This window comes from Alosa pseudoharengus, unplaced genomic scaffold, assembly GCF_046254945.1.
Source record: "Alosa pseudoharengus isolate Yale_2024_CS ecotype anadromous, Long Island Sound unplaced genomic scaffold, YU_APseudo_1.1 YU_APseudo_1.1_scf_24, whole genome shotgun sequence".
Taxonomy (NCBI): Eukaryota; Metazoa; Chordata; class Actinopteri; order Clupeiformes; family Clupeidae; genus Alosa; species Alosa pseudoharengus.
This window is the reverse complement of record NW_027468689.1, coordinates 5,056,553-5,083,271: the sequence shown is the minus strand read 5'-3', so window position 1 is coordinate 5,083,271 and position 26,719 is coordinate 5,056,553. Positions and strand designations below refer to the sequence as shown.

General features: G+C 43.0%; 1 protein-coding gene across 1 annotated transcript; it reads left to right on the top strand.

Moving 5' to 3' along the window:
• Positions 1 to 1,427: 1,427 nt before the first annotated feature.
• Positions 1,428 to 15,722, top strand: ercc5 (excision repair cross-complementation group 5). Its single transcript, XM_076302908.1, has 16 exons — positions 1,428 to 1,820; positions 2,019 to 2,124; positions 2,842 to 3,017; positions 3,176 to 3,291; positions 3,617 to 3,715; positions 3,869 to 3,929; positions 4,426 to 4,569; positions 5,423 to 5,618; positions 6,972 to 8,060; positions 8,399 to 8,655; positions 8,962 to 9,081; positions 9,979 to 10,192; positions 10,723 to 10,867; positions 12,638 to 12,838; positions 13,274 to 13,358; positions 13,819 to 15,722. Exons 2-16 carry the CDS (start codon positions 2,037 to 2,039, stop codon positions 14,404 to 14,406), a joined length of 3,579 nt encoding a protein of 1,192 aa, XP_076159023.1. The 5' UTR covers positions 1,428 to 1,820; positions 2,019 to 2,036; the 3' UTR covers positions 14,407 to 15,722.
• Positions 15,723 to 26,719: the final 10,997 nt, after the last annotated feature.

Below are 26,719 nucleotides of genomic sequence, written 5' to 3'. Positions count from 1 at the left end.
TCAATTCACATGACGCAAGTTGTTTTTTGTCCACCCACGATTAGGAATGGTGATTTTTGTTTATTTCTGAGGGCATTTTCACAGTGTTTCTCTAGAGTAGCTTAATCAACCTTTCAGAGAAAGAATATCCCAAGAAACATAAAAAGTATAGGGTCATTCTTTGTCAAATCTGATGTGGCTGTTATAGAGACCCGTGTCAGGTTTTGGTAAATCCTCCTTGTGGGCCTTTCTAACACAGAACTCTATTAACTCCCACTCCACCACAGTCACTCCATTCATAGTCACATGTGGCAGTGGGAGGGCACTTGATTGGTACAGCCGTTAACTTTGGGATACACTCCTCGGATGTACGGTGTGCAGAGTTGTACTTTATGTTCTATTTGCTTCCATGCTGTAATATGTAGACCTACCAATCATATGAAGGTCTTTTCAATCTACTAATGTGTCTAATATCAGTTTCACTGTAAATTACTCTTTAATTAACATAAGGAAATGCCACCAGAGGTGCACATAAATGAAGTTGGGTAGGCTATGCTTGCGAAGTCAGCATCAATGCTGGTGGAAAAATCTACACCCTAACATTACATGAACAAACATTGAGCAAAGTCTGAGATCCTGCAATGCTAATTTGGCATGGAATGACACAATAACTCAGTTTTCCTAAACATGTGTGCTGATTATCTCCATGTTTCTCTTAGACAGTATGAGAAAACTAGTAGGATGAAGAAAAATCACCTAGAAACAGGCTTTCGAGGCTTTCACCCACATCTTCCAAGCTGATTTTGATCTTGTGACTCCATTCATTGCCCATTTTCAATGAACGAAATGATTCAAACAGTGGCACGCATAGCTTGAAGCATTTTTTACGTCCAAATTGCGGCCTGCCATTTGTGTCATCAGCCTTAGCAATCATGTGCAAGGCAAAAAGCGCTTAAAGGAACTGAAATAAAAGCCTCTTTGACTCTTTCTTTGATTTATGTTATAAAAAGTGTTTTCCAATTTTTCTGGGATGTCTCCTTTTTGTTTCCCCCAATTGTTATGCTTGCAATTGACAGCCTAATAAGTGCCACTTAGATAGATAGATAGATACTACATCTATCTATCTAAGTGGCACTTATTAGTTGTTAGTTATTAGTTGTATTAGTTATTACTTGAACGTAAAACAGAATCAGATCGTATGTAGTGTAGGCCTACATAGCTTTGGTCAATGTCACTTACTCGGGACCAACTGACTTCAGGAATCAACAATAATGTCTAAACTTTGAGCATTATGTCAAGTCTGGCGGTGTTGGATCCGCGCAGGATTGCGTCAAGTCGAACGCACCCCTTTCTTCCAATGACGTCTCCAATCACGTGGTAATTTGGTTTGTTCGAGAAAACTCTGGTTAATTTTCCTTGGTCCAAATTCGGAAAACCCCTACATGTAGCCTATGGGGAAAACTGCTAGAGCCACTATGAAGTGGGAGCTCCAACATTAAAACCTGGGGGAATTCGATTAACTTTGACATGTGAGATTGCGTTTGATGAGGAGGCAGTGTTTCAAAACGAGCAACATAACCGTTGGTGGCCAACAATTGAACAGAAAATTCACTGATGAACCACGCATGTGGTCCGAACATTATCCGAACTGTACCTTACCGAACGCACCAACAGGAAGAGTTTACGCCGAGGGTAACAGACCGTCTATGGAACAGACTAGGCTTACTGTATATGCTTGTAGCACATGCCAGCTTTGCCTTTCTTCTTCAGAAATGTGGTATTGTGAGATGAGCGGCTCTGCCACCATCTTCCCGTTGAGCCCATTGTCTTCTCAATCAAAGGCACGACTCGTATTTCTACTTTTCTGCTGTAGCCTATGTTGGTAACGTTATAGTCAAAACATCCACCACCGGCTGTCGTTACCTAATCAGTTTATTACTAGGCTGTAACATCACGTTGCTCTTCTAAACACATGTGCATAGTAATTCGTAGTAGTTGTAAGTTGATAGTGTAATTGTGTAGGCTATGTGTCTGAACAGGTGTTGTAGACCAGCGCCATGGGAGTACACGGACTTTGGAAGTTGCTGGAGAGCACCGGGAAGCCCATCAACCCCGAGACGCTGGAGGGGAAAATATTGGCTGTTGGTATCCTTTTGGCATCAGGGAGTTGCCTAACTTAATCAGTGAAAAATAAATTGAATAGGGTACCGTATTGAAGGAGACAATACAGAATGTGTCTCTGCCTACATTTTGACATGGTTATTGGATGAAACGTGTGCTTTTTATCAACTGAGGGTAATTTATTTGCATTTATTTTTTATCACTTTTATGGAAGCAAAGACATCAGATATGGTGGACCGACAGACAGCACCATGGGTTTGAACTGCCTTGGGGGTCCATCTGCCTTCCATGGCCGAAGTAGCACACCCCAGTCCACAACTCTGACTGCTACAAAACCATGCATGCAAGCTTGGAAAGCCATATCCTAAATTATTGACAATATGAATATCAAAGTTGTTTTGCTTATTAAATTGGACCAACAATAATGTGTATGGAAGCACTTTGTGACAGCGTCATTAAAATATTAGTTATTGTCATTGGTGTATAGAATATGCTCTTTTTTAGAACAAAAAAATCAGACTCAAATAATTTGGTGGAACCCCTGAAGCAACTCCTTGGTCCCTCTATGGTGGTCACAGGCCGGTTGAAGATCTTTGCATTAGTTGATGTTGAGCTGCTGTAGCATCTGAAGGCGGTTTGATAGTTCATTTCCATGCTGTTATACGACTCAGAATGATCTTTTGGCCAAGTCAGTTGTAATGTATTATTTCGAGTTGAAATGCCTTTACAACCTCCTCCCAGACATCAGCATCTGGCTGAACCAGGCGCTTAAGGGCGTCAGGGATCGTGATGGCAACACAGTACAGAATGCACATCTTCTCACTCTGTTTCATCGTCTCTGCAAACTTCTCTTCTTTCGTGTTAGACCTGTCTTTGTGTTCGACGGAGATGCACCTCTGCTCAAGAAGCAAACTCTGGTCTGTATTATCTTTGTAGATGTTCTGTGTTTAAAAAAGAATGTACCCACATTCCCCCTTGCTCAACAATGCACATGTGCTCCTGTTTTCTGCAATATATTCATTTTTATTTTAGAAACTGCCGATTGATTGATTTATGTTTGTTGTGTGTTGTTCAGGCCATCAGAAGACAACGGAAAGAGGAGATGAGCAAGGAGTCTAAACAAACACATGAGAAAATGCTGAGGACGCTTCTTAAGAGACACGCCATTAAAGCCGCACTGGGAGAAACCAGGTGGGGACGTCAGGGAAATCCAAAGCTACTTATGATGTACCAAATGACTACTACAGCAGTTGTTTGGTGATGTATCGAATTTAACAGAGAGCTTTGTTACGGTACCAGAGATCATCAAGTTGGGTATGGCAGGGAAATACATTTATTCATTTAGTAGATGCTGTTATCGAAAGTGACTTACAAAATGAGAAATTACATTCAAAGATGAGGAATAAAATTCAAGATATAACATTCAAAATGCATTAAAAAAAACATTCAAATACAGAATCACCATGACATGCCGGAAAAGCTGTTCTTACATGTTTACATGATTTATTCCCATCAGTCAGGAACCCATGCCCAGCATCTCTACTCTGAGGAGAGATGAAGCTGATGACATGTACGTCCTTCCAGCATTACCGGCGCCAGTTGAGATGGAGAACAGGTGTGCATTGGAAACAGTCTTCCTGCAGTAAAGACTGTGCTCTGCCTGTTGTACTACTGTATATTTCATATGTTATACATTGTGCGTATCTCTTCAGGATACCTCACTACTTGCTTACATGTTGATTTCATTAATTTATGTTTGGCCTACCAGCCTTGATGAAGAAGAGGCACTAGAGTGGGAGGAGTCTACACAGGCCCTTAACAGCTGGCAAGTAAGTTCAGTCTGTCAGCTGCTTTGTTATTGATGAGTAGTTAGTTACAGTAGGTGATATGGACAAAAATGTATGTTTAGTTAAATGCATTTAATACTGTTGATTTGTTGATCCCTAGAGGTTTTTGACACTCATAATGAACTATGAGAGATTTTCTTCAGCCTTTTTTTAAAATTCTTTTATTGTGGCCAGTCCAATAATCATGCTTTTCAATCTGTACCATAAGACTTTGTTTCCTAGAAAGAATCCAGCCTGCTTTACATTGTGTTCTTTTGCAAGTGTTAAGTTACAGTACATGCACTATTTAGTTGTCTAATGTAGGATGAAACTCATAATTTGAATGAATTTATTTGTGTAATGTAAAAATTAAATTATTTGCTAGATTTTCTAGAATTTCCTGGATGGAGCAGTATATCTCAGTCAAATGGTTCATTTGTAAGTGTATTAGATTTGTTACTATGACTTTTATTGATTTGAATGGTTGTATTTGTAACAGGAGAACATTTATGAAGACCCTAGTTCAGTGGACATAAACTCTGAGCAGTTCTCGCAGTTACCCCCGGAGATGAAACATGAAATTCTCAAAGACATGAAGGAGTTTGCCAAGAGACGCCGGACCATGTACCAGAAACCACCAGAGGTAGCTCAAGCACTCACCTTGTTACACAAATACGCATTAGGGCTGACTGGGTATCTGTCCATCTAGCCAAACATTCACACCTTTACAGTAGTATGTCATCATCATACCTTGGCTTTTGAGCATAATAAATTAAATTGAAACCAACCCCTACCAGTATTGATACATCATTCATTATATCCCCCAAAAATCAAAGTTAAAATAACAAGAAAAAAATATATTACTTTTCATTTCTGAAGCATGCTGTTTAGAGCACTGATTACAAACTTGCTCGGGTGAAATCATTCCCCACAGCACACCAGATGGTTGGAAAGGTGGCGTCAAAACAGCTTTGGGATAAAGTTGTGGAAAGACACAGGTTAGGATACAGATAAAGTTTTCAGAGGCTTTGAACTATGCCTCCAAAAGTAAAATAAGAGAGAGTGATCTGCACACCACATAGCTCCCTCGAAAGGTTTTTTTATTTTGCGTGCAACGTTTCGAGCCCCTGGCTCTTCCTCAGGGGTAGCCTGTGGTACCCACACCTCTGGCTCTTCCTCAGGGGTAGCCTGTGGTACCCACGCCACTCCACTGGCCAGGGCTCTGTGGTATGTGTTGAGGTGGATGCTTCACACTCACTTTCAGGTCACACACACACACACACACACACACACACACACACAGACACACAGACAGTGTTGTTGTGACCCTGCCCTACTTCCTGCAGAAGGCAGCATTTTGCATTTTTTCAGTTGCACTATACAAACCTGCATTTAAATGTGTACATATGTACACACACACACACACACACACACACACACACACACACACACACACACACACACACAGTGTTGTGACTCCGTCGTACTTCCTGCAGAAAGCAGGTGACTTCTCCCAGTACCAGCTGGCTGGGCTGCTACAGCGCCGGCGTCTGAACCTGCGCCTGGAGGGTGTGGAGCAGGAAATGAATCAGCAGGCCTCCGCAGGCCTCGAGCTCCCCCAAGACTCTCAGCAAAGCGTGGAGACGCGGCGCCTTGCTTCAGAAGACTCCTCACACTATATCCTCATCAAGGGTGAGCCCTCATGCATGTGGCTGTTATACTTATATTTAGTATAGTCTAGTATTGCAAACACACTGCAATACTAGATAGAGTCCTCATTAAAAATGGTGCAACACACCAAAATGGTGCAACACACACACAGGGAAAGATAGTGTGTACTGTGTGGTGTGTCTGCCATCTACAGTGTGTGGAGCCCTATTTTTTCCAATGTGTCCCCTTAGAATTATAAGGTTCTATCTGACATCTTTGGCCAAATTGAGTTATTTACATATTCTTATTCTGTGACAACTTAAGAAGGTGAGGTGAGGTGTTTCTTGTAGATGCTTTTTTGAACATTATATCTAAAGAGGTTTGTTCCGCTTATCAGTATAACTCTATGGAATCTTAAAACTCTGAAGCTCTATATCTCAGAACTACTCTAAATGTACATAGAACCCTATTACTCCAAGGGGACTGTCATTTGGTTTCATTCAGATCATGAAATTCATTTGGATTTGGTTCACGTTGCTACTGTGTACGTTATGATTCGGTTCTTTTTTTGTCGGCGCCTCTCAATAAAATCCATCGTTTATCGAACATTTCGCCACTGGTGTGCGTGAGACGGAAAGTGTCATCCCACTCATGTCGGTGTCTATATGTGGACACACACTTTAAAGTTTTCAGGTGCTGTGCCAGAATTCAGGCTGGGACCAGATTGTTCATGTCTGAAAATGGATAATTATATATGACTGCTTCTAGAACTTGAGAATTTCAGCCTCAGAATTTCTGTTTTTTTTTTTAGTTCTGTCCAGTGACGGGCAGAATGGAGCACACCAAAGACTGCTGAGTTTAAAATCGTTATAAAACTCAACTCATGATTTCTGGAAAATATCATATATTATTTATTGCAGGAACCTTTCTTTACGCGCTGCTGTCCCATATGCATACGGGTATATGTTGTTGATGTGCATGACAGATTTGTGGCTGTTGGGAAAATGCAATTTCATGCATTCACACTGACTTAGTGTCATGACACTTGGAAACGTCTCACAAGGGACATGTGACGCACATCCAGTTTCTTCTAGGTTTGTGAATTGAGACTCCAACTCCTAACATTGCTGCTAAAATGGACCTATAATAATATGTAATAAAACACCGATCCAAAAAATGGGAACACTTCAATCGCACATTGGACTTTTATGTGCCGATTGTTTGATTTTGCAAGAACTGTCTGTCAGACATTCTGTGAAATGTAGTTTGAGAAAGAAGGAAAGGGTGGACAGCTTGAAAAAAATGTGATAATTTTTTCAAATTCTTCATTTTTTTGAGCAGTGTAATACTTTTATATATAACACATTTATAATACATTGTCACCTATGCTCCTAGGGTCTGAGAGGAGCACCAAGCCTGCTGAGAGCCAGCCAGAAGTCTCCTCCTCAGTCCCTCTGGGCCACTATGGGAAGCCCAAGGGCAGGCGGCCCGACATTCTCTGGACGCCCATATCAGAGGAGAGCCCTGAAGAGGACCATCCCTCCTCTCCTAAACCTTCCGTGTCTGACTGTCCCTCCTCTCTGAAACCCCCCATGCCTGACCGGGCCTCCACATCAGACTCTCAACCCCCTTCGCCGCGGACCCTGAAGGCCATAGAGGCTGCTATGATGGGCAGCAGTTCGGAGGAGGAGGGCAATGCGGAGCGAAGAGACTTCCCAGGAGGTGCCTGGGGCGACATGTCTCCTCGTACGCTGTTGGCTGTGCAGAACGCCATGCTAGAGCCAGATCACAAAGGGCTCTCGATGGACTTCCCACAATGCACCTCCAAGCAACCTCAATGTTTAAACACGGAGCCTTCCCTTGAATGGAGCAGTCTCTGCACAGAAAAGCGTCATGGCAGTCTTTCACCACACGGTGGCGCTGTAGTCATCAGCAGTTCAGAAGAGGAGAAGGAGGATGCTGGAGCCGATGACTCTCACATCTTAAATGGGGACAAGAATTTGCACACTCAAGAGCAGCTCAACAAGAACATGCAGAGTCAGGAGCAGGGTGAGGGTGTGTTTCTGAAAACACTGTGTACAGCCCAGAGAAGTTCGCCTGTGGCAGAGGACCACGATGATAAGGTGGATGAGGATAAGGGTGTGCTTGCTAAGGCTGCCCAGCAGGGGGAAGTGGTGAGCATAAATGCATCAGTCATCAGAATCCCTTCAGATGCAGGAGATACAAGCACCACGTCATCAGAAAGCGAATCTAGTGAACTAGAATCAACTACTCTGTCAAAATCACTGCAGCACTGCACTGCATCTGAAAGACATAAAGTGATCTCCACAGTACAAACCACCCCTGAGGAAAACCCTGGGAAGCAGAGCTTTCTTTCTAATGTCCCACAAGGGAATGGACAAGGAATCAAATTTGAGGAGAAGGAGAAAAGACCTTCCGAAGATGACTATAAGAGTGAGACTAGCGATGAAGGTAGCACACAAGGTAAGACTGATTTTACAATTCTTTGTGCTGCTGGCGTGAGATGACTTGGTTTAATAATAGTATTAATATTATTATCTTCATATTATTATTATTCTCGATAATAATGTAAAAGTAGCAATAAAGATCATAATTATCTTGCTGGTTTTCAACAGCTTTTTAAAAGGCTTTGTAGAAAGTAGCTTTGAAAGAAACAAATTCGATCAGAAATAGATAATTATATACAAATATATTAATTGGTTTTGAATTTGACAACATTTTATCGGATCACATATTCTTCAAGCAATGGAATGTTTTGTACTTTCCTGCATTGTATAACGAACCGTAACGGCCTGTTTCAGAGAACTTTATTGAAGTGTCCGAGGGAGAGGAGGAGAGTGAGGAGCTTGACCCTGATGAGTCTGAACTCAAGCAAGACGTTTCCCTGTCTGTTGTGACTCAACCTGAGGACCTGATCCATAAGGAGGAAACCAACAAGATGGAGGAAGCGATGATTAAAGAGCCTGAAGAAGGCCCGTCACAAGAGAGTGGAGAGGATGAAGATGAGAAAGGACTGAGCTCGACACCTGCAGCTAACGAGTGGGACCACATAGACCTGGTAAAACCTCCTCGCAATTATATAAACATTTTTACTAGTTGGATATATGATATGGGAGACACATGAAATCTGTGAATAAATGCCTAAGTGTAAGAAAAGACTTCCATAGTATAAAAGAATACCTGTCAATGACCGTCAAAATCATGTACATTGTGTGCTCACTTGAAACGTAAAGCAACAATTAAAAATTGTTGACAAACCAGCAGAAAAAGAGAAAGCAACATTCAGTTTCAGTCCATTTGTCTCCATGTTATGAGAATGTTTGCTTACTGGTTTGTTTTATTGTCTTTGTGTGTATTCCTACAGACGGAGCTGAGGCAGTTGGAGAGCTCCCTGGAGGAGGAGCAGCACAGCCTGAGAGGGCAGCAGCAGCAACAAGAGAGAATAGCCGCCTCCGTTACTGGTCAGATGTGTCAGGAGAGCCAGGTAAAACACATACGTTATCCTGCACACATACGTTATCCTCACCTAAGCCAGGTAAAACACATACGTTATCCTGCACACATACGTTATCCTCACCTAAGCCAGGTAAAACACATACGTTATCCTGCACACATACGTTATCCTCACCTAAGCCAGGTAAAACACATACGTTATCCTGCACACATACGTTATCCTCACCTAAGCCAGGTAAAACACATACGTTATCCTGCACACATACGTTATCCTCACCTAAGCCAGGTAAAACACATACGTTATCCTGCACACATACGTTATCCTCACCTAAGCCAGGTAAAACACATACGTTATCCTGCACACATACGTTATCCTCCACTAAGCCAGGTAAAACACATACGTTATCCTGCACACATACGTTATCCTCACCTAAGCCAGGTAAAACACATACGTTATCCTGCACACATACGTTATCCTCACCTAAGCCAGATAAAACACATACGTTATCCTCACCTAAGCCAGGTAAAACTCATACGTTGTCCTCCACACATATGTTATCCTCCACTAAGCCAGGTAAGATACATATATTACCCTCCACTAAGAAAGACCTGAAGACAGAATATCCAAAACAAGTAAAACTCCAAGGCACTCTCTTTTTTAAAACAGTCCAAAATACTTTATTTTCTTGCCTTTATTTACATTCTACCTGGGTGCCTGTTTGATGATAACCCCAGTAAAGGCTTCTCTGTTGGTGATGTTTTTTGTCCACAAAGGTTGCCTTGCTGGTGATTTTGTTTTTGATGGTACATAAGCTTGGTTATTGATTGGTCACGGTGGGAAATCCCCTACTTACAGCACAAGCAATGTAATACCCTTCCTGTGTATATCAAGCAAATGACACATCCCAATATGTCTCCACGTTTATAGGAGCTCTTACGACTGTTTGGAATTCCCTTCCTGGTTGCACCGATGGAGGCTGAGGCCCAGTGTGCTGCACTGGACCGCGCAGACCTCACCCACGGCACTATCACAGACGACAGTGATATCTGGCTCTTTGGCGGCCGCCACGTCTACAAAAACTTCTTCAGCCAGAACAAGTATGTGGAACACTACCAGTTTACGGACCTTAAGAACCAGCTAGGTGAGTGGACAACAAATGACTACCTTTGTTATTTCTGTTTGAAGGAGAACTCTGTTGATAATTCACACAGATCTCCGTTTTTTGAGGTCACCAAGTACTGTCAGTATATATGCTACAGTGCTACACTCTGGGGGCATGTTCATGAGCCCCCATGTTCAGGCCCCCAGAGTGTAGTGCTGTAGCTGCCTGGCTACTTTAACTGTTGGCTGTAGCAACTCGAACTAGGTAAAAACGTTTGTTTTCGTTTTTTTTTTCTTTTCGTACTGACAGTACTCGGTGACCTCGAGAAATGAAGATCTATGTGAAAAATCGCCGGAGATCTCCTTTAAGTTGTTGCACTGATTGATGACACTATCCAAAAGCAATTAAACACTGGAAACAGAGTTGTCATTCAATGACTTTCAGAACCCAAATATGCAGTCAATGCTTAATCACAATGTAACATACATAATGTGACATAATGAACTGAAGAAAACATTTGAACGAGAAATGGTTTTTTTTCCCTTCTTTTTTTAATTGCTGTAACACAGGCTTAGACCGGACCAAGCTGATAAACCTGGCTTATCTTCTGGGCAGTGACTATACTGAAGGCATTCCTGGGGTTGGTTATGTCACAGGGATGGAGATCCTCAATGAATTTCCAGGCCCTGCAATGGAGTCACTCATGCAGTTCAGGTCAGACATAATAGACTACGTGCACGAAAGGATCCTCAGGTAGCTCATTTATTTCCGGTGGAGCGTTAACTGTTGTTACAGCATCTTCTGTTACAGGTTCAAACCTGGCTGTTATAGTCGGCTCCTTATAGCCTGACAAGCCAGACCCACATTAAAATGTATGGTCTAGGCACTCACCGTTCACAGTGCTCAGTCCGAGGGGCGGGATAATCGGTTGTCTTTCAAATTCCCTCTGCACGCAATAGGGCAGCGCTATGAGTCCCATGCGTTTTCCCACCAGTGGAGCTAGTTGGCTAGTTCAAACTTTTGCCAACTTAAAAAAAGTTTAACTCGTGTCAGACTGTTCGCCAACAGCAACATCCATCTTCTTTGTTTTCAAGTAGCAGGGAATTTAAGCCAAACCGTTGCAACTCTGCCATCAATCATTATGTTAAGCCCGCTTAACGACTCAATACTCTATATATTGGCCTGATAGAAGTTTAATTTTTCTAGCTCGCAAGCCAACGGAGAGTTGCTAGACTATTACATTTGCTGCCGCTAGGGTGCGTCTAGATTTGTAGGCTAGGCTCCTTACATCTTCACTCCAACACTGAATGTCTTGTTTGCCCAATAATATCATTTAAAAAAAAAAGTATATTAGTTTGGCCTTTTTATGCCTTTAATGAGATAGGACAGTGGAGAATGACAGGAAGCGAGCGGGAGAGAGAGTCAGGGGTGGGATCGATCCGAACCCGGGTTGCCGGCGTACGTGCAGGCTGGGGCCAATAATATCAATTTTAACAAAACTCATTAATCCTTTTTTATCGTAACATGCTGATTCACTAGGTGCAACACCCAACTGGATCCGTGTAGACACTAATTGCATTAACAATAGCGGCAGGTTCAAACCTGGCTCCATCGGAAACAAACAAGCTCACAGAGAGCCTTTCATGCTCGTTGCCTATACCATGCATTTTCAGACAGTGTATTGATACATCATGTATTGTACAAGTGCATGTGTGGGTATGGTTAGTACTGGGTGGGAGACCTCCTGGCAAATTCAGTTGCTGCTGGAGGTGGTGTTGGTGGGTTAGTTTGGGGCAGTCTTCCCTCATAGAACATTGAACATGGAACATGGTCATAGAACAATCCCAATACTCCAGTGCAATGATGAAAACACCTTGTTGTACGAGATGCCGACCTTTAGACGAGAAGGTTCTGACCTCAACAAGGTCATTAAAAATCCCATGGCACTTCTCACAAAGAGTAGGGGGTTGTCTGGTGTCCTGGCTAAAATGACCAATCTGGTTCATTCTACCAACCAGAAGTGCAAAAAAAAAGCAGAAAAGTGCAATGTGATATACAAAGTATAGCCAGATGGTACATAGACAGGACAATAAATATAGTGCAGTGTAGACAGTAGTATACAGTTGATTTACAGAAGGTGGTTCAGACTGTATTAGCAGTTACCTTAAGAGCAGAATAAATATGGCTATGTAATATGAACAATGTATACACAACATGTACAGATATGTGCAATGTAGTAGCAGTAACATTATAATAGTAGAATATAAAATAAGAAAACAGAATAAATGTGGATATTCAGTATGAAAAATAAAGACAGATATGTACAGAATGTTAGCCCCCCCCCTCCCCCAAGTGTAATTGGTTGTAGTGAGGTTGTACTGTATAATGGTGAGATTTCATGATTATATTAGAATATGTCTTAGTCTTGTAATGAAAGCATAAACAACAGATGTATTGTTTTCAACTTGTTTCTTCTGAATTCAGCAAGTGGTGGGCAGAAGCTCAGCAGAATAAGAAGCTGGTGTCCAACCCCAAAGACACCAAAGTGAAACGGAAGCTGAGAGGCCTGAAGCTTCATCCAGGCTTCCCAAACCCAGCGGTCGCTCAGGCGTACCTGCATCCAGCTGTAGACCCATCGGAAGGATCCTTCAGTTGGGGCCGCCCACATCTGGATCTCCTCAAGGAATATCCTTCCTCTGTGTTTGTGTGTTACTTGCATATATATTACCATGGTGACGGGGAAGTAAACAGAAGGCAAAACGTCATGGTTACTTACCAATATGGCAGTTGTTGTGTAGACCCTTTCAACAATAAAAACAAAAACAATGCTTGAACGTTCTATTTGGGCCCCAATCTACTTCCTCTGCATTAAGATAACATATGGAATGTTAAAAAGGAAGTCTTGTGGGGCCAACTATGATGCTGAGAATGGAACTCTCTTGAAAGGGTCTGTAGACAACTGCCATATTGCAGTTACGACCTAACCCCATAGATTTCTATGGAAGATTCTTTGGGGTTTTTTGCCTCCTCCCTTATAACATCTCTGGTTAGAGGTGATGTGGGTGTTGAGTTCTGTTTGTTTGTCACCACACGTTGTAAATCTTTAACTGAGGCCTCTACATTTTGTCAAAATCGTTTCGGTTGGACCCGTAGAAAGACTGAGGAGACTCTGCAGCCTGTTCTGAAGCAGCTGAACTCGCAACAAGTATTACATGCACATATGGACACATATAGTACACATATACATACAGTCACATCTTCTAGACCAGTGGTTCTCAACCTTTTTTCAGTGTTGTACCCCCTGTGAAATATTTTTTCAGCCAAGTACCCCCTAACCAGCGCAAAGCATTTTTACTTCAGAAAAAAACAGAGCACTGTGCCATCAGTGTCTAATTTATTAAACTTTGGAACTGATAAACACATACAAAACTCAAACATTTGGAAAAAAAATATTTTGAACATTTACAATTTTAATAATCCACGACTAAGTTTATTGCAAATGATTGTATATTTTGCAAACGATATGTATATTTCAAAATATCACGTACCCCCTGGAGTGCCTTCACGTACCCCCAGGGGTACACATACCCCCATTTGAGAACCACTGCTCTAGACGAGAGCACTCTGATGACTTTGGCTTCTCTTTCCTCATTTCTCTTTTTAAGACGCAGCTGCGCATCGACTCCTTCTTCCGTCTGGAGCAGCAGGACAGGCAGACGATCCAAAGCCAGCGCCTGCGCCGAGCCGTCACCTGCATGAAGAGGAAGGAGCGTGGGGAAGCGCCCGACGAAGAGGAAGACGAAGATGAGCCGAAAGACACGAAAAAGGGGAGGACCGGGCGGTCAGAACAGACGCAGGAGCCGGTCAGCCACCCTGTCGGGGCATTTGAGGGAGGCTTTCTTGGGTCTCAGGAACCAGGGGCTGCTGCTTACATGGGAGGTCCTGAGGAAGAGCCAGTGGTGGCGACGGAGTGTAAAAGGGAGGCACCAACTCGGGAAAACAAAGTGGAAACTCCCAAGTCCGCACCGAAACACTGTGCTCGGGAGGCAGTCCGGGTAGATAGCACCAAGTCCGTACCGAAACACTGTGCTCGGGAGGCAGTCCGGGTAGATACCAGCAACAGCAGCAGCTCGGACTCAGATAGTGGGAGTGGTCAGGCCGTTGCCATGGTCACCGCACAGTCTGTCTTCAACAGTAAACCACAAAAGAGAGGGAGAAGAGGGGGCCGTGGAAGAGGCAGGACCGCGCACTGAGAATTATATTAATAAACACCAACACAGTCACACACCAACATTTAGATCATCATGACATTTATCTGTAAAAAAAATATCTCAGGGCTTTCTTAAGATGTTACAACTGTCATTGCTTTAAGTTGTCAGATTTTGTTTCATGGAGATAGCAATGCTGCCCCATAAGTGTTTGTATGTCAATATCCCCTCGTCTGTCATCTTTTGCATCTATAAATGTGGCCTTATTTAGTATATAAGACTCGTTTACACCATATTGTCAGAATGATCACGTATCTCCAGCTCCAGGTTACAATAGTTTTGTAATGATTTGTTCTTTTACAGTTTTTGCCCATTGCTTACACATTAAAAATGAATGCTTAGACCAAAGTATCAAAACCGGAACTTTTATTTCAAAGATACCTTAAACACAGTGTAACATACCTTAAACCATACAAACCATAAACACATTTTCTGCTTTGCACTTTGTTTGCAATTCTGCAACACAATTATTGCGAAACAGTATACTGTTTCTTACATTAGACACTTAAAGGAACCGTATGTAAGAAATGTATTTCAATTAATCATAAAATGGCCCTGATATGTCACTAGACATTAAGAAATCATGTTTATTTCAAATGTTTATATCACTGACAACAGTAGTCCGGCCAGGATATTGTCATTTAAAAAGTGAAGTTGCAGCCCTCAACTGATGTTGATGTTGTGTTTTGGCCTGATGCGCCACCCTCCACCTATCTACTAATCACAAAGTCAGTAGTTCACCATCCGGGTTGGCAACCTCGAGTCAGGGGGGGGGAGGGGATACACCGCGCTCTCTAGTAATTTGAAAGTGATTGCAGTACCATTTGTGGCCACAATCTTACATATGGTTCCTTTAAATCTCTTGCAATCTTTGCGGAAAATACTTCTATTGAAAATGCAAAACAGATCTGGTAATTTGAAAAATACCCACACACAAAAACCTATTGGAGAATTCTTTTCAGCGTGACAATGGAAAGTATATGATCACCAGCCACATGCCTGCCTGCCTCTAACAAACAATGGAAAACGCATGCAGAGACATTGAAGTGGGGTCAGTTGAAGGATGTATTTTCTACAATTACATTTTCCTGGAGATACTGTATGTTGTTTCATTGTTGTTTTGTTTACAGTACAGTAGCATACAGTGCTCAAGGTTCAAGGTTACTTTATTAGGTCTCCCAATGGAGAGATTTGTTTTGGATAAAGGGTAAGCTGCAATAAAATACAAAAGACATCACAGGACATCTCTGCATAATGTGACATTGTGTTTAAGAAACTGGACACACACACACACACTCACACACAAAGCGTGTAATCATCATAGAGATTGCCATCTCTGCATAATGTGACATTGTGTTTAAGAAACTGGACACACACACACACACACACACACACACACACACATTTTAGGAGGGTAATGGATTTGTTTTGTAACTAATGTCCTCTAATTAAAGGAACCGTATGTAAGAAATGTATTTCAATTAATCATAAAATGGCCCTTATATGTCACTAGACATTAAGGGCTTCTACATACTCGACGCATCCGACCGGTAGCGCGACAACGTGACGTCAAAATGACGTAGATCTTGCTTGCGCGCCAGGATTGAAGCCAGGTAGCGCGAAGTAGCGCACCACTCATTTTTTTTCAGACGAGCGCGACAGAGCGGAAACAGGAAGATGGACTAGTTCGAGGGCAAGCGAGAGTTGCATTGTTTTGTTACAGTCGTGAATTTTTAATAGTTTGCTGGATAAGTTAACAAAGTTACCAGCGAGAGTTGCAACACATGGAATTAAGAGGAAAGAATAGAAATGATTTATTTTCAAACAAAGGATATCTATTAAGGCCTGAACAAAATCTCTTTCCACTTCAGGAAATAACACAAACTCAGCCAGCTGCTAACTAGCCAGCTCACTGTTTAAATGATTAAAATTTCCCTCGGGATGACTAAAGTATATATCCATCTATCTATCTATCTATCTACCTGTGCACACACCTTGGAAACTAGATGATAATGATGGTGGTAGTTGTGAATAGTAGCAACCAAAGTCTGAAGTACCATCACAGAGGCTAGCTACTAGTGTTTCTTACAGTACCGATCCACTTGCACGACACTTCTTTTTGTCGTGTCGCATTCCACTCTAGTCCTATGGGTGACGTCAAGCGACTTTAACGCGCCTGCAAAGCATTCCGGGAAGGCAGCGCTGCATTTGAAATAATGTCGCGCGTCAAAAAGCTGGCCGATGCCCAGCTTTATGCAAATGAATCCGTTGAACGCGAGGCGACTCTCCAATGAAAGGACGAGTTTGTAGGTCCTTTGTTCTACCACAACGGTGCCTGTGAAACTTTGGTTCTGCTTACAAGACAAATAATGTTTTAACGATCTCTTCCACGACCACCTAGTAGTCCATAAAACAAACAAAACTAGGATTTGGATGAATATGTTGACTGTTGGTGTTTCTGGTGAGGATTTGAGATTGCTTTGAGTAGTTTAAATAAAACAAGATTTCGAAATGGCTTGCATAGTTTGTTTAGGCTATTAATGTGTTGTATACTGTTAAGTACATGCCTAAAATTGTGGTCCATTTGTGGAAAAACACTTAAGATACGTTAAAACGAACTGAATATGAGCTGGTAACTGACATTTTAAACGAAACGCCCACACACGACTGAACGAGGGGAGGCAGCGCGACACCATGCGTATGTCGGGTCGTGCAAGTGGATCGGTACTGTTACTGCAGCTTCTTCTGCTGTGTAACGTAGTTAGCGTTAATATTTTCACAACAGCGACACCTCTGTTCAGGAGAATATTGCAACTAGTGTTGCGACCACCACGCGCGAGTATAAATGGTTACGGCGCTTCTGTGACGTCACATTGTCGCGCTACAGGTCGGGTGCGTCGAGTATGTGGGACGTTTAAGAAATCATGTTCATTTCAAATGTTTATATCACTGACAACAGTAGTCTGGCCAGGATATTGGGGGGAGGGGGAGGGGATACACCGCTCTACAGTAATTTGAAAGTGATTGCAGTACCATTTCTGGCCACAATCTTACATATGGTTCCTTTAAATGTTTCTTAACTGGTGGGTCGGGACCCAAAAGTAGGTCGCGGAATCGTTCTGGGTTGGTCACGGAGCTTTTGGTGAACAATAAAATCGACCATTTAAAATGCTTCCTTATCAGATCTAATATCAGACCTTTATTTTAATAGACTTTATTTGTATGTCAGTCATTGCCATAGAAGTAGACAATGTCTATGTGACAGGTCATGTTAGACATCATTTTAGTGGTAAATGTAGGCCTAGGCTATGACCCTGAATGTTAGAAGTAAGATATGGATTCACTTAAATTGAGGACAAAATTGGATAGAAACCCTAGTGTGTGGTGTACAGTGAATTGCTGGCACATGACAGCATGAAACCATCAAAACTAAAATGCCACATGGAGGTGATTCTTGCAGTTGCAACACTGAAGGAGCGTGGTGTGTGTGTGTGTGCGTGTGGTGTTGTGTGTTGTGTAATTCTTGAAACACTGAAAGTGCAAAAGTGCAGGCATTGCTAAACCCTGATGTTCCTCCTATACAGACAGGACACACACACACACACACACACACACCCACACACTCACACTTACACAAGATGTCCACTGAGGGGTGTGAGCAGAAAGTAAGAGATGAGGAGGCTATTTAAGGGCAGCTGGGGGACAAAGTTTCCGTACTGTTGAGACGACACTGCTGTTCCTTCTGAAGGCACCATGAAGCTCAGCATCACCATCGCCCTCTGTGGTCTACTTTACTTCTCTGGTAAATACTCTTGCGCTCTCTTTCTCTCTCTCTCACCGTCTACGCTCTACTTTACTTCGCTGGTAAATACTCTTGCACTCTCTCTCTCACACACACACACACACAGAAGCACACATATACACAAAAACAAACACACACTATGCACACACTCATTTACACATCCACATAGTAGGGGATGGAGTACGAGATGGAGACAAATTGACAAGCATGATTTATTTTTGTCGAGAGAATGTGCAGGACTGGCGGTCATATTATGTGCCGCTCTGCGGTACATCTAGTTTTCTCTCTCACTCTCTTTCTCACCCTCTCCTTTCCTCTTGTTTATTTTTCTCTCTGTTGCAAATCAGGTCCTGCTTTCGCCGTATTACCACTGAACCCGGGATCACCGGGACCAGTGGCGGCAGCGCAGTCATGGCTGCCGGGAAGAGAAGTCAACAAGCACACTAATTTCGATTTTTTCCCCTCTGATCACCTGTTCCTCTGCACTATTCTGTAGCATCCTCTGTGTTAATGTCTGTTAAAAACTACAGCAGAATGGGGATTTAAAAATGGCACAAATTCACGATTTCCACTCAAAAATAAAATCTGGTAATGGGTCGTATTTATGTTGTCAAAACAGAGAATGGATAAAGGGTTGGTTTTTCCAGTGAGTGTGATTATACTGTTTGTGTGTATATTTCTTTTTATGTGTGTGTATGTGTAACGGTAGCCAGTGGGTAGTAGCTTTGGAATAAGTAGATAAACCTCGCTCTCCACGCCTTGAGGTATGTGTACAGTAAGTGACGGACACTAACCTTGTTAATGTTCAGGTTTGAGCCAGAGCAGATGCAGGGCTAAACCTGCAGTGGAAACACAACGCAGGTTACATGCATATACGTGCATATGCATGTGTATAATATGTCACTCTTCTCTCGGTTCAGGATTACTGTGACATTCTGGATTCTGGATTCTGGACCTGCCATGGCTTCTTCCAGCGTGTCTGTGCCACTGATGGCAGAACCTACGACAATGTATGCGCTCTCTGCGAGAAAATAAAGTAAGTCAGTCCATAGAGCAGGCTTGGCCTAGCAGCCTCCTCTTCTCCGCTAGCATCCTCCTATCAGGGGGAGAGATGTATCTTGAGTATGCTGCCGGTGGAGATTTTACCAGTTCTGAGGAGGTCAGAGTTCAGTGGGCTCTATCAGAGGGGACACAAACTCAGTGTGACACATGCACTGACACATTTCCCTTTTCGCTCTCATCCACAGATACTCAGGGCTGAAATCCCTTTGGATCCGTTATTATGGGCGCTGTTGGACCTAAGTACAAAGCTGCACCGCTCACTGCAGTCTACAGTCGGTCAGGAAGACTCCAGTTTGACACAATAAAGAATTTCAACATCACTTCTCCTGCGTCTTTTTTGCTTGCTTATTCATTTGGCTGCCACTTTCAGTCAAAGCGACTTACATATCGTACAAGCACCAATTACCGGCCCTTTTGTTCGAAAAATCTAAAACAACGTTGTTTTTTGATACTTCAAAATAACATTTGATAAATTAACCTTACATTTTTTAGTAGCCATAGGTGTACAAACAAAATCTGGTTTGGTTCTGACCGGGGCTTTTACTGCCTGAAATATCCGATTTTGTTTACCACGCTCGGAGGTTAGTGCTGGCCTGGTGGGTCGCCTATTTCCAACCTTTCTCACACACATCAACGGTTAGACCGAGAATTCTCATCGCAAAAATTCCACTGGAGCTCCAATCGGATTTGTACACGCAGCCTTACAACACTGTTTACAGCTCTTCGAGTCACAGTAAAATGTAATTGTGAAGGGCGACGTTGGGGGAGAGGGGGGTTGTCCTCCTCCACCAATTCAGCCCATGCCGCCTTGGCCTGCGGCTGCTGGGAAGCTTCCGCGGCGGACACATGAGGTTCCGGTCGGAGCCAGTTGAGGCAGCCACCTTGAGGCGTCTTTGCAGTCAGCGAGCGGCAATCCTTGCACCCTTCCGGAGAATTCAAGCTAACTTGCTTATGCTGAACTCCCGATACATGACATCAGCCCTCCGCAAAGGAAATTTAGGTAAACAAGGTAAACACAATGGTAAAAGGTAGTCTCAATGCGTTAATATTTCGTAACGCGTTATGTATTTAAAAATGTATTGCGGCGATTAACGCGTTCATTTTAATAGCCCTAGTATATGGTTCTGCTATTTACGGCCCATTAGCGCCCCCTTGTGGCTGATACAAAGCCTAGTAACCGCAGTGCAGAGCTAGTCTCGCTATCACCAGACCAAGCTCAATCTTTTAAGATTGAACATTGGTCTGAGGAGTCTGCTATGTATTTTCTACTGCACAAGAGGCCTGATCAACGGGCATAGTTCAAATGACTGCAATTGGATAGTCATTCACCAATCTGACTAACAAACTGGGTGACGTTTGTAGAGCGACGCGAAAACTCCAGGCAACTTGCTGGAAACTTGTCAACACGCATATCGTAAAAGCACCAATTTCCACCCCTTTCGTTCAAAATTTCTAAAACAAACTAAATTAAAAGATTTTTAATACTTCAAAATAACATTTGATAAATGAACCTTACATTTTCCAGTAGCCATAGGTGTGTAGATTTGAACAAAATCTGGTTTGGTCCTTAACAGGAGCATTTACTGCCTTAAAAATCTGATTTTGTTTACCGTGCTCGGAGTTTGGTGCTGGCCTGGTGGGTGCCTTATTTCCGCCGCACTCGGTGAAAGAGAACTCTCGTCGCGAAATCAAAATTCCACTGGAGCTCCAAGCGGATTTGTACACGCACCCTTACAACACTGTTTACAGCTCTTCAAGTCACGGTAAAATGTCATTTTTGGTACATAGCTTATTTAGATACACTTATGGGGTGGGGGCTTGTGTTTCTTTAGAGATCCGCCGTCTTGGTTTGTATAGAAATGCATATTAAGTGACACATACACAGAAAAGGGCCGAAATAGGTGACGTTCCATAGCATTTATATGCGGTCTGCAGAAGCAACAATGGCATCGAGTGATTTTTGCAGGTTTTGCAAAAAAACATGAAAGTGAGTGGTGAGAGAAAGTGGAATAGAACATTATGTCCAATATTCCAATATATGGTTTAATGTTCTGCATATTGTCCAATATTCCAATATGTGGTTTAATGTTCTGCATTTCTCATTAGTAGGTCACTTTGATACTAAAAGTATGATTCTATGTAATGACCAGGGTTGGGTCAGATTACTTTCAAATGTAATCCATTACTGACTACAAATTACATGGCAATTTTTGTAATCAGTAACGTAATCAGGATTACCAAAAACAAGTAACGTAATTACTTTTAGATTACTTCAATAAATATGCCCCTAAGTAAAAGACACCACCACTGAATTGATGAAAGAATTCTCATTCTATTTTTCTGTTTATTATTTCATTACATCTAAGAAATCTCTTTGCTCTGAGTAAAGCATTCCTGTGTGAATTAACTGATCTTTTCTTCCAAAAATCTTAATGTAGCCCCTTGTTTTAGTGTTACCATTTACTTTGAGGTCACCAGGTCCCATTGTCTGAAAAACACTCAAAACTAATACATTTCTATAGCTATTCTCCAATTTGGGGGTGGTATTTTGGTGGTTGAAATTTTCCCCATCCCAAAATTGGTCACTTAGTCATCATGGATGTGATCATGGATCACTATTCTCCAAACATGCACAACTCAACTTAACCTTTATAAGGGCACACCTGGACAATGAATTTAGCTTTTGCTGGATTTTTTTGACCCAGGGACATGGCCTGAGATTGAATGACACCATGTCCATTTCAATTGTGGGGGTGAGAAAATTATTCCTTTGGGATGTTTTTCAACCAGGGGGACCTGGTGACTTTCTCAAAGTAAACGGTAACACTAAAACAAGAGGCTACATTAAGATTAGGAGGAAAAGATCAGGCAGTGTGCCGAGAGACCTGCCCCAATAGTAAATAAGTTAGTAAGTAAGTATAGATACTCTTTTGATCCCGTGAGGGAAATTTGGTCTCCCAATCCGCGAATTAGTGAAGCACAGTGAACACACAGTGAGGTGAAGCACACACCAACCCGGAGCAGTGAGCTGTCTGCTACAACGGCGCTCGGGGATCAATGAGGGGTTAGGTGCCTTACTCAAGGGCACTTCAGCCGTGGATGTGGGCATGGGAGAGCAGTGATCAACCACTTCCCCCGCCCACATTTTTTCTACTGGTCGGGGATCGAACCGGCAAGCCCGAAGCTTGTCGAATTAAAAGATAACTAGGCTATCATTAAAAAGTTGCATTGCTTGCATAATAAAATGTAATCAGGTAATCCCCAACAATGTAACTGTAATCTGATTACACAATTATTTTATTGTAATCTGGGCTGATTATAGTTACTTGATTTTTGTAATCTGATTACGTAATCCAGATTACATGTAATCCGTTACTACCCAACCCTGGTAATGACTGTATGATATCTGTACTGTCCCTGTGTATATCTCTGTGTGACTGTGTTTAGAGATAAGCAGGAATATTATGACTTTGCAGTGTTTCACTGTTCTGCATGGCTGCGTCAGTAGCTATCTGCTCCGGATTGCCAGGCTGCCACTAATCAGGGTCTGATTCAGTGTAGTCCACGTGAGATGGGATGACCAACGCCATCTCCCGTCAGCCTGGAAGGATACTTACCTAGTGTTCACTGGCTTTGGAAAAACCTTTCTCCGAGTGAAAACATCATCATTCCGCATCATTTACGTCACTTAATGTGTGAGTCAGAGGTCGGAAACTGGGGCTAGATTTTGCTAACAGAGTTGCCCAGTTAGGGGCTCGTCATCACTTTTGTCGTCACGTTGTAGTTCGTTTGTAGTCCATGTGGCCTTTCATGTCCAACAGTTTTAATGTGAACTTGGGAATTTGCCCTTTTTATCACTTGAAAAGCTGCATATCTTTCTTTCACGAGCATCTTACACTATATTTTAAGCAAATACAGTTGTTTGTTTAGGATTAGTGAGTGTATGTTTTAACCTTTGTTGTGCCATCCGTGTTTGTCACACATTCCGATGGCAAAGCACATGAACACTTGCTGTCGGAAAAACAAAGTAGCCATGGGGGCGGTCCTTGTCATTCCGAGGTGCTCTGAATGCACCATTAAACCCTAACTATTTCCTTGTCTAGTTAGAGCAGCTGATGGATCTTTAGGTGAAGTCATGCTGTCTCTCCCTTGATGCGCATCATTGTAAATAAACTCTATTCCTGATTTTTCATAATGGTCTGACTGGGTCTCTATTAAATCTATGGTATCAAAATTACCATCAATGGTATTACCACCCACTCGATCGATTTGTTTGCTAACCGAAAAAAAGACGGTGAGCCTCGTTGAGAGGTTAAAGGGAATTGGATTGACGGTCGTGAGAGAAAGGTCGCTTCTCTCTTCATCGTTTTAAACCTACCAATAGCGCGCCAGGTGGATAAGCCAGTTTGTGATTGGTCCCGGCAAAATTGTAACGGAAGCAGCAGAGAAAGACGCACAGGTTTCCAGCCTGAGCTGCGGGACGAAAAAATGGTTTAGCCAGTCTAGTGCAGGGCATCATGGAATGCAAACAGTATTTCACAGGCAGGAGAGGAGAATAGGAGGAGAAGAGAGGAGAAGAGGGGAGGAGAGGAGAGGAGAAGAGGGGAGGGGAGGAGAGGAAAGGATTCCACAGGCCAATCAGGCTGCATCCTTGTGATGACTTTTCAGAGGGAAGAGAGAGTACAAAACTGGAGAAGAGGGAAGGAGAGGAAAGAGCTGAATAGGAGGAGAGGAGAAGGGGAGAGAGGAGGAGGGGAGGAGAGGAAAGAGCTGAATAGGAGGAGAGGAGAAGGGGAGAGAGGAGGAGAGGAGAAGAGGGGAGGAGAGGAAAGAGCTGAATAGGAGGAGAGGAGAAGAGGGGAGGAGAGGAAAGAGCTGAATAGGAGGAGAGGAGAAGGGGAGAGAGGAGGAGAGGAGAAGAGGAAAGAGCTGAATAGGAGGAGAGGAGAAGGGGAGAGAGGAGGAGAGGAGAAGAAGGGAGGAGAGGAAAGAGCTGAATAGGAGGAGAAGAGGGGAGGAGAGGAAAGAGCTGAATAGGAGGAGAGGAGAAGGGGAGAGAGGAGGAGAGGAGAAGAGGGGAGGAGAGGAAAGAGCTGAATAGGAGGAGAGGAGAAGGGGAGAGAGGAGGAGAGGAGAAGAGGGGAGGAGAGGAAAGAGCTGAATAGGAGGAGAGGAGAAGGGGAGAGAGGAGGAGAGGAGAAGAGGGGAGGAGAGGAAAGAGCTGAATAGGAGGAGAGGAGAAGAGGGGAGGAGAGGAAAGAGCTGAATAGGAGGAGAGGAGAAGGGGAGAGAGGAGGAGAGGAGAAGAGGGGAGGAGAGGAAAGGAAAAGGAAAAAGGTGATTTGAGAGGAGAAAGAAGGAGAAGAGGGGGAGAGGAAGAGAGGAGAAAAGAAAAGAGGAGGGAGGAGGAGAAGAGAGAGGAGAAGAGAAGTGAAGAGAAGAGGAGGAAGGAGGAGGGAAGATGAGAGAGGAGGAGAGGAAAGGAGAAGAGGAGGAGAGGAGAGTTCTTGTTTTAAAATGTAAATAGAATAGTGTGGATATGGATATGGTGTGTGTGATTGTGTGTGCGTGTGTGTTTGTGTGTTTGTGTGCGCGTGTGTGTGTGTGTGTGTGTGTGTGTGTGTGTGTGTGTGTGTGTGTGTGTGTGTGTGTGTGTGTTTGTGTGTGTGTGGTTGTGTGTGCGCGTGTGTTTGTGTTTGTGTGTGTATGTGTTTGTGTTTGTGTGTGTGTGTGTGTGTGTGTGTGTGTGTGCGCGTGTGTTTCCTGGGGGGTTTCCTCAGGACAATTGGTGTGTGATCTAAACAGCCCTGGCTGCGGTGTGCAGATTGGGGCGGAGCTCAATGTGATTGGAGCCCGACATTGAGCTCCGCCCACAATGGTCACGGGTGAATACATCAGGCCTGACGAGACATTGCACAAGTGTTTGATTCAACATAAACAAGCACTGAACACTGTTGTTATGTGAGCAGAGCAGAGTGCCTTGTTTGCTTCATTGCCTGATGGAATCGATGCAAATTTGTATGTGTTTCATTTTCTATTCAACGTTTAGTTTTTACTTTCTATCTGTGAATGACTTTGGGTGGATACTCTGTGCTTACTGCCTTAATACAGCAGGTTTTGTATACACATCCTTGCTGACAGGATAGGACGTCTGACTCACCCACGAACATACCTCATAACACATACTTCATACCTCAAAGCCTGTTGCAAATAGTTTCGACCAAACATTTTGTTCAATTGCAAAACATGGGACTTGGGGTGACGGAGCCTTATCCATTGCTGGCCCTCTGAAGCTCCTTTCCGAAACACATCCCTGACTAGACTGATCTGTCCAGATTCAAATCATCTCTAAAAACGCACCTTTTCAGAGCTGCATACCTGTCATACCATCTTGATTTATGTTTGTATGTGCTTTGAGTAGCAGAGGCAGCTGCGGTAGGCTACTACTGGGATCTGGACCTGGATAACTGTGTGGCCTGGATGGCTCTGTCTCAGTAGGCTACATCTACGGCTACGAGTAGGCCTACCTGCAGGAGCATGCCCTTGCTTGGTCTTCACTCTTTACAGTTTGCATACCAGGAGAAAGTGGGCGTGGACGATGCCATCACTTATCTTCTACACAGGACACATTCTCACCTAGACAAGGGGAAAAGTGCTGTGAGAATCATGTTCTTTGATTTCTCAAGTGCTTTTAACACCATCCAACCCCTCAGACTGGGAGACAAGCTCTTGCAGATGGGTGTGGACGCTCACCTGGTAACCTGGATTACAGATTACCTGACCGAGCGACCACAGTTCGTCAGACTGAAGAACTGCCTCTCTGACACTGTGATCAGCAGCACCGGAGCGCCACAGGGAACTGTGCTCTCTCCAGTCCTGTTCACCCTGTACACATCTGACTTCCGCTACAACACCGAGTCATGCCACATGCAGAAGTTTTCTGATGATACTGCAATTGTGGGGTGTATCAGGGACGAGCAAGAGGAGGAGTACAGGAGCCTGGTGGAGGACTTTGTGCATTGGTGCAAACTAGGGGTGTGAATCTCTCATGTAAAAGACGATACGATTTGCATCTAGATACATGGGCACGATTCGATACAAGAAAAGATACATGTTTATAAAAAACGATTCAGTACGATTCGATGCGATTCGATGCAATTCGATGCAGTTCAAGAATGGAAAGCATTCTGAAAGATTTTTTATAATTTGCTCAAGGTGCACATTCATTTATTATCAATTATCATGGTCATGGTTGTCAACTAGGCAACAAAATGTGTGAATATGATTATCTCAACTGAGGTTTGTTTCATATACTGTATTGAAATGAAAAAAGAATAGTCTACATTTCTAACACAGCAGCCAAATACAACATAAAAATAAATTTTTATAGACTTTACAGATTTTATAGAGTTATATCTGATTGTTTTCATGGAG

Bases quoted from the DNA above. Each gene is read 5' to 3' on its own strand.
- ercc5 (XM_076302908.1), top strand. From the start codon at position 2,037: ATGGGAGTACACGGACTTTGGAAGTTGCTGGAGAGCACCGGGAAGCCC. The intron at 3,716-3,868 runs GTGTGCATTGGA...TTGGCCTACCAG, and splicing joins CCAGTTGAGATGGAGAACAG to CCTTGATGAAGAAGAGGCAC. The intron at 8,656-8,961 runs GTAAAACCTCCT...GTATTCCTACAG, and splicing joins AGTGGGACCACATAGACCTG to ACGGAGCTGAGGCAGTTGGA.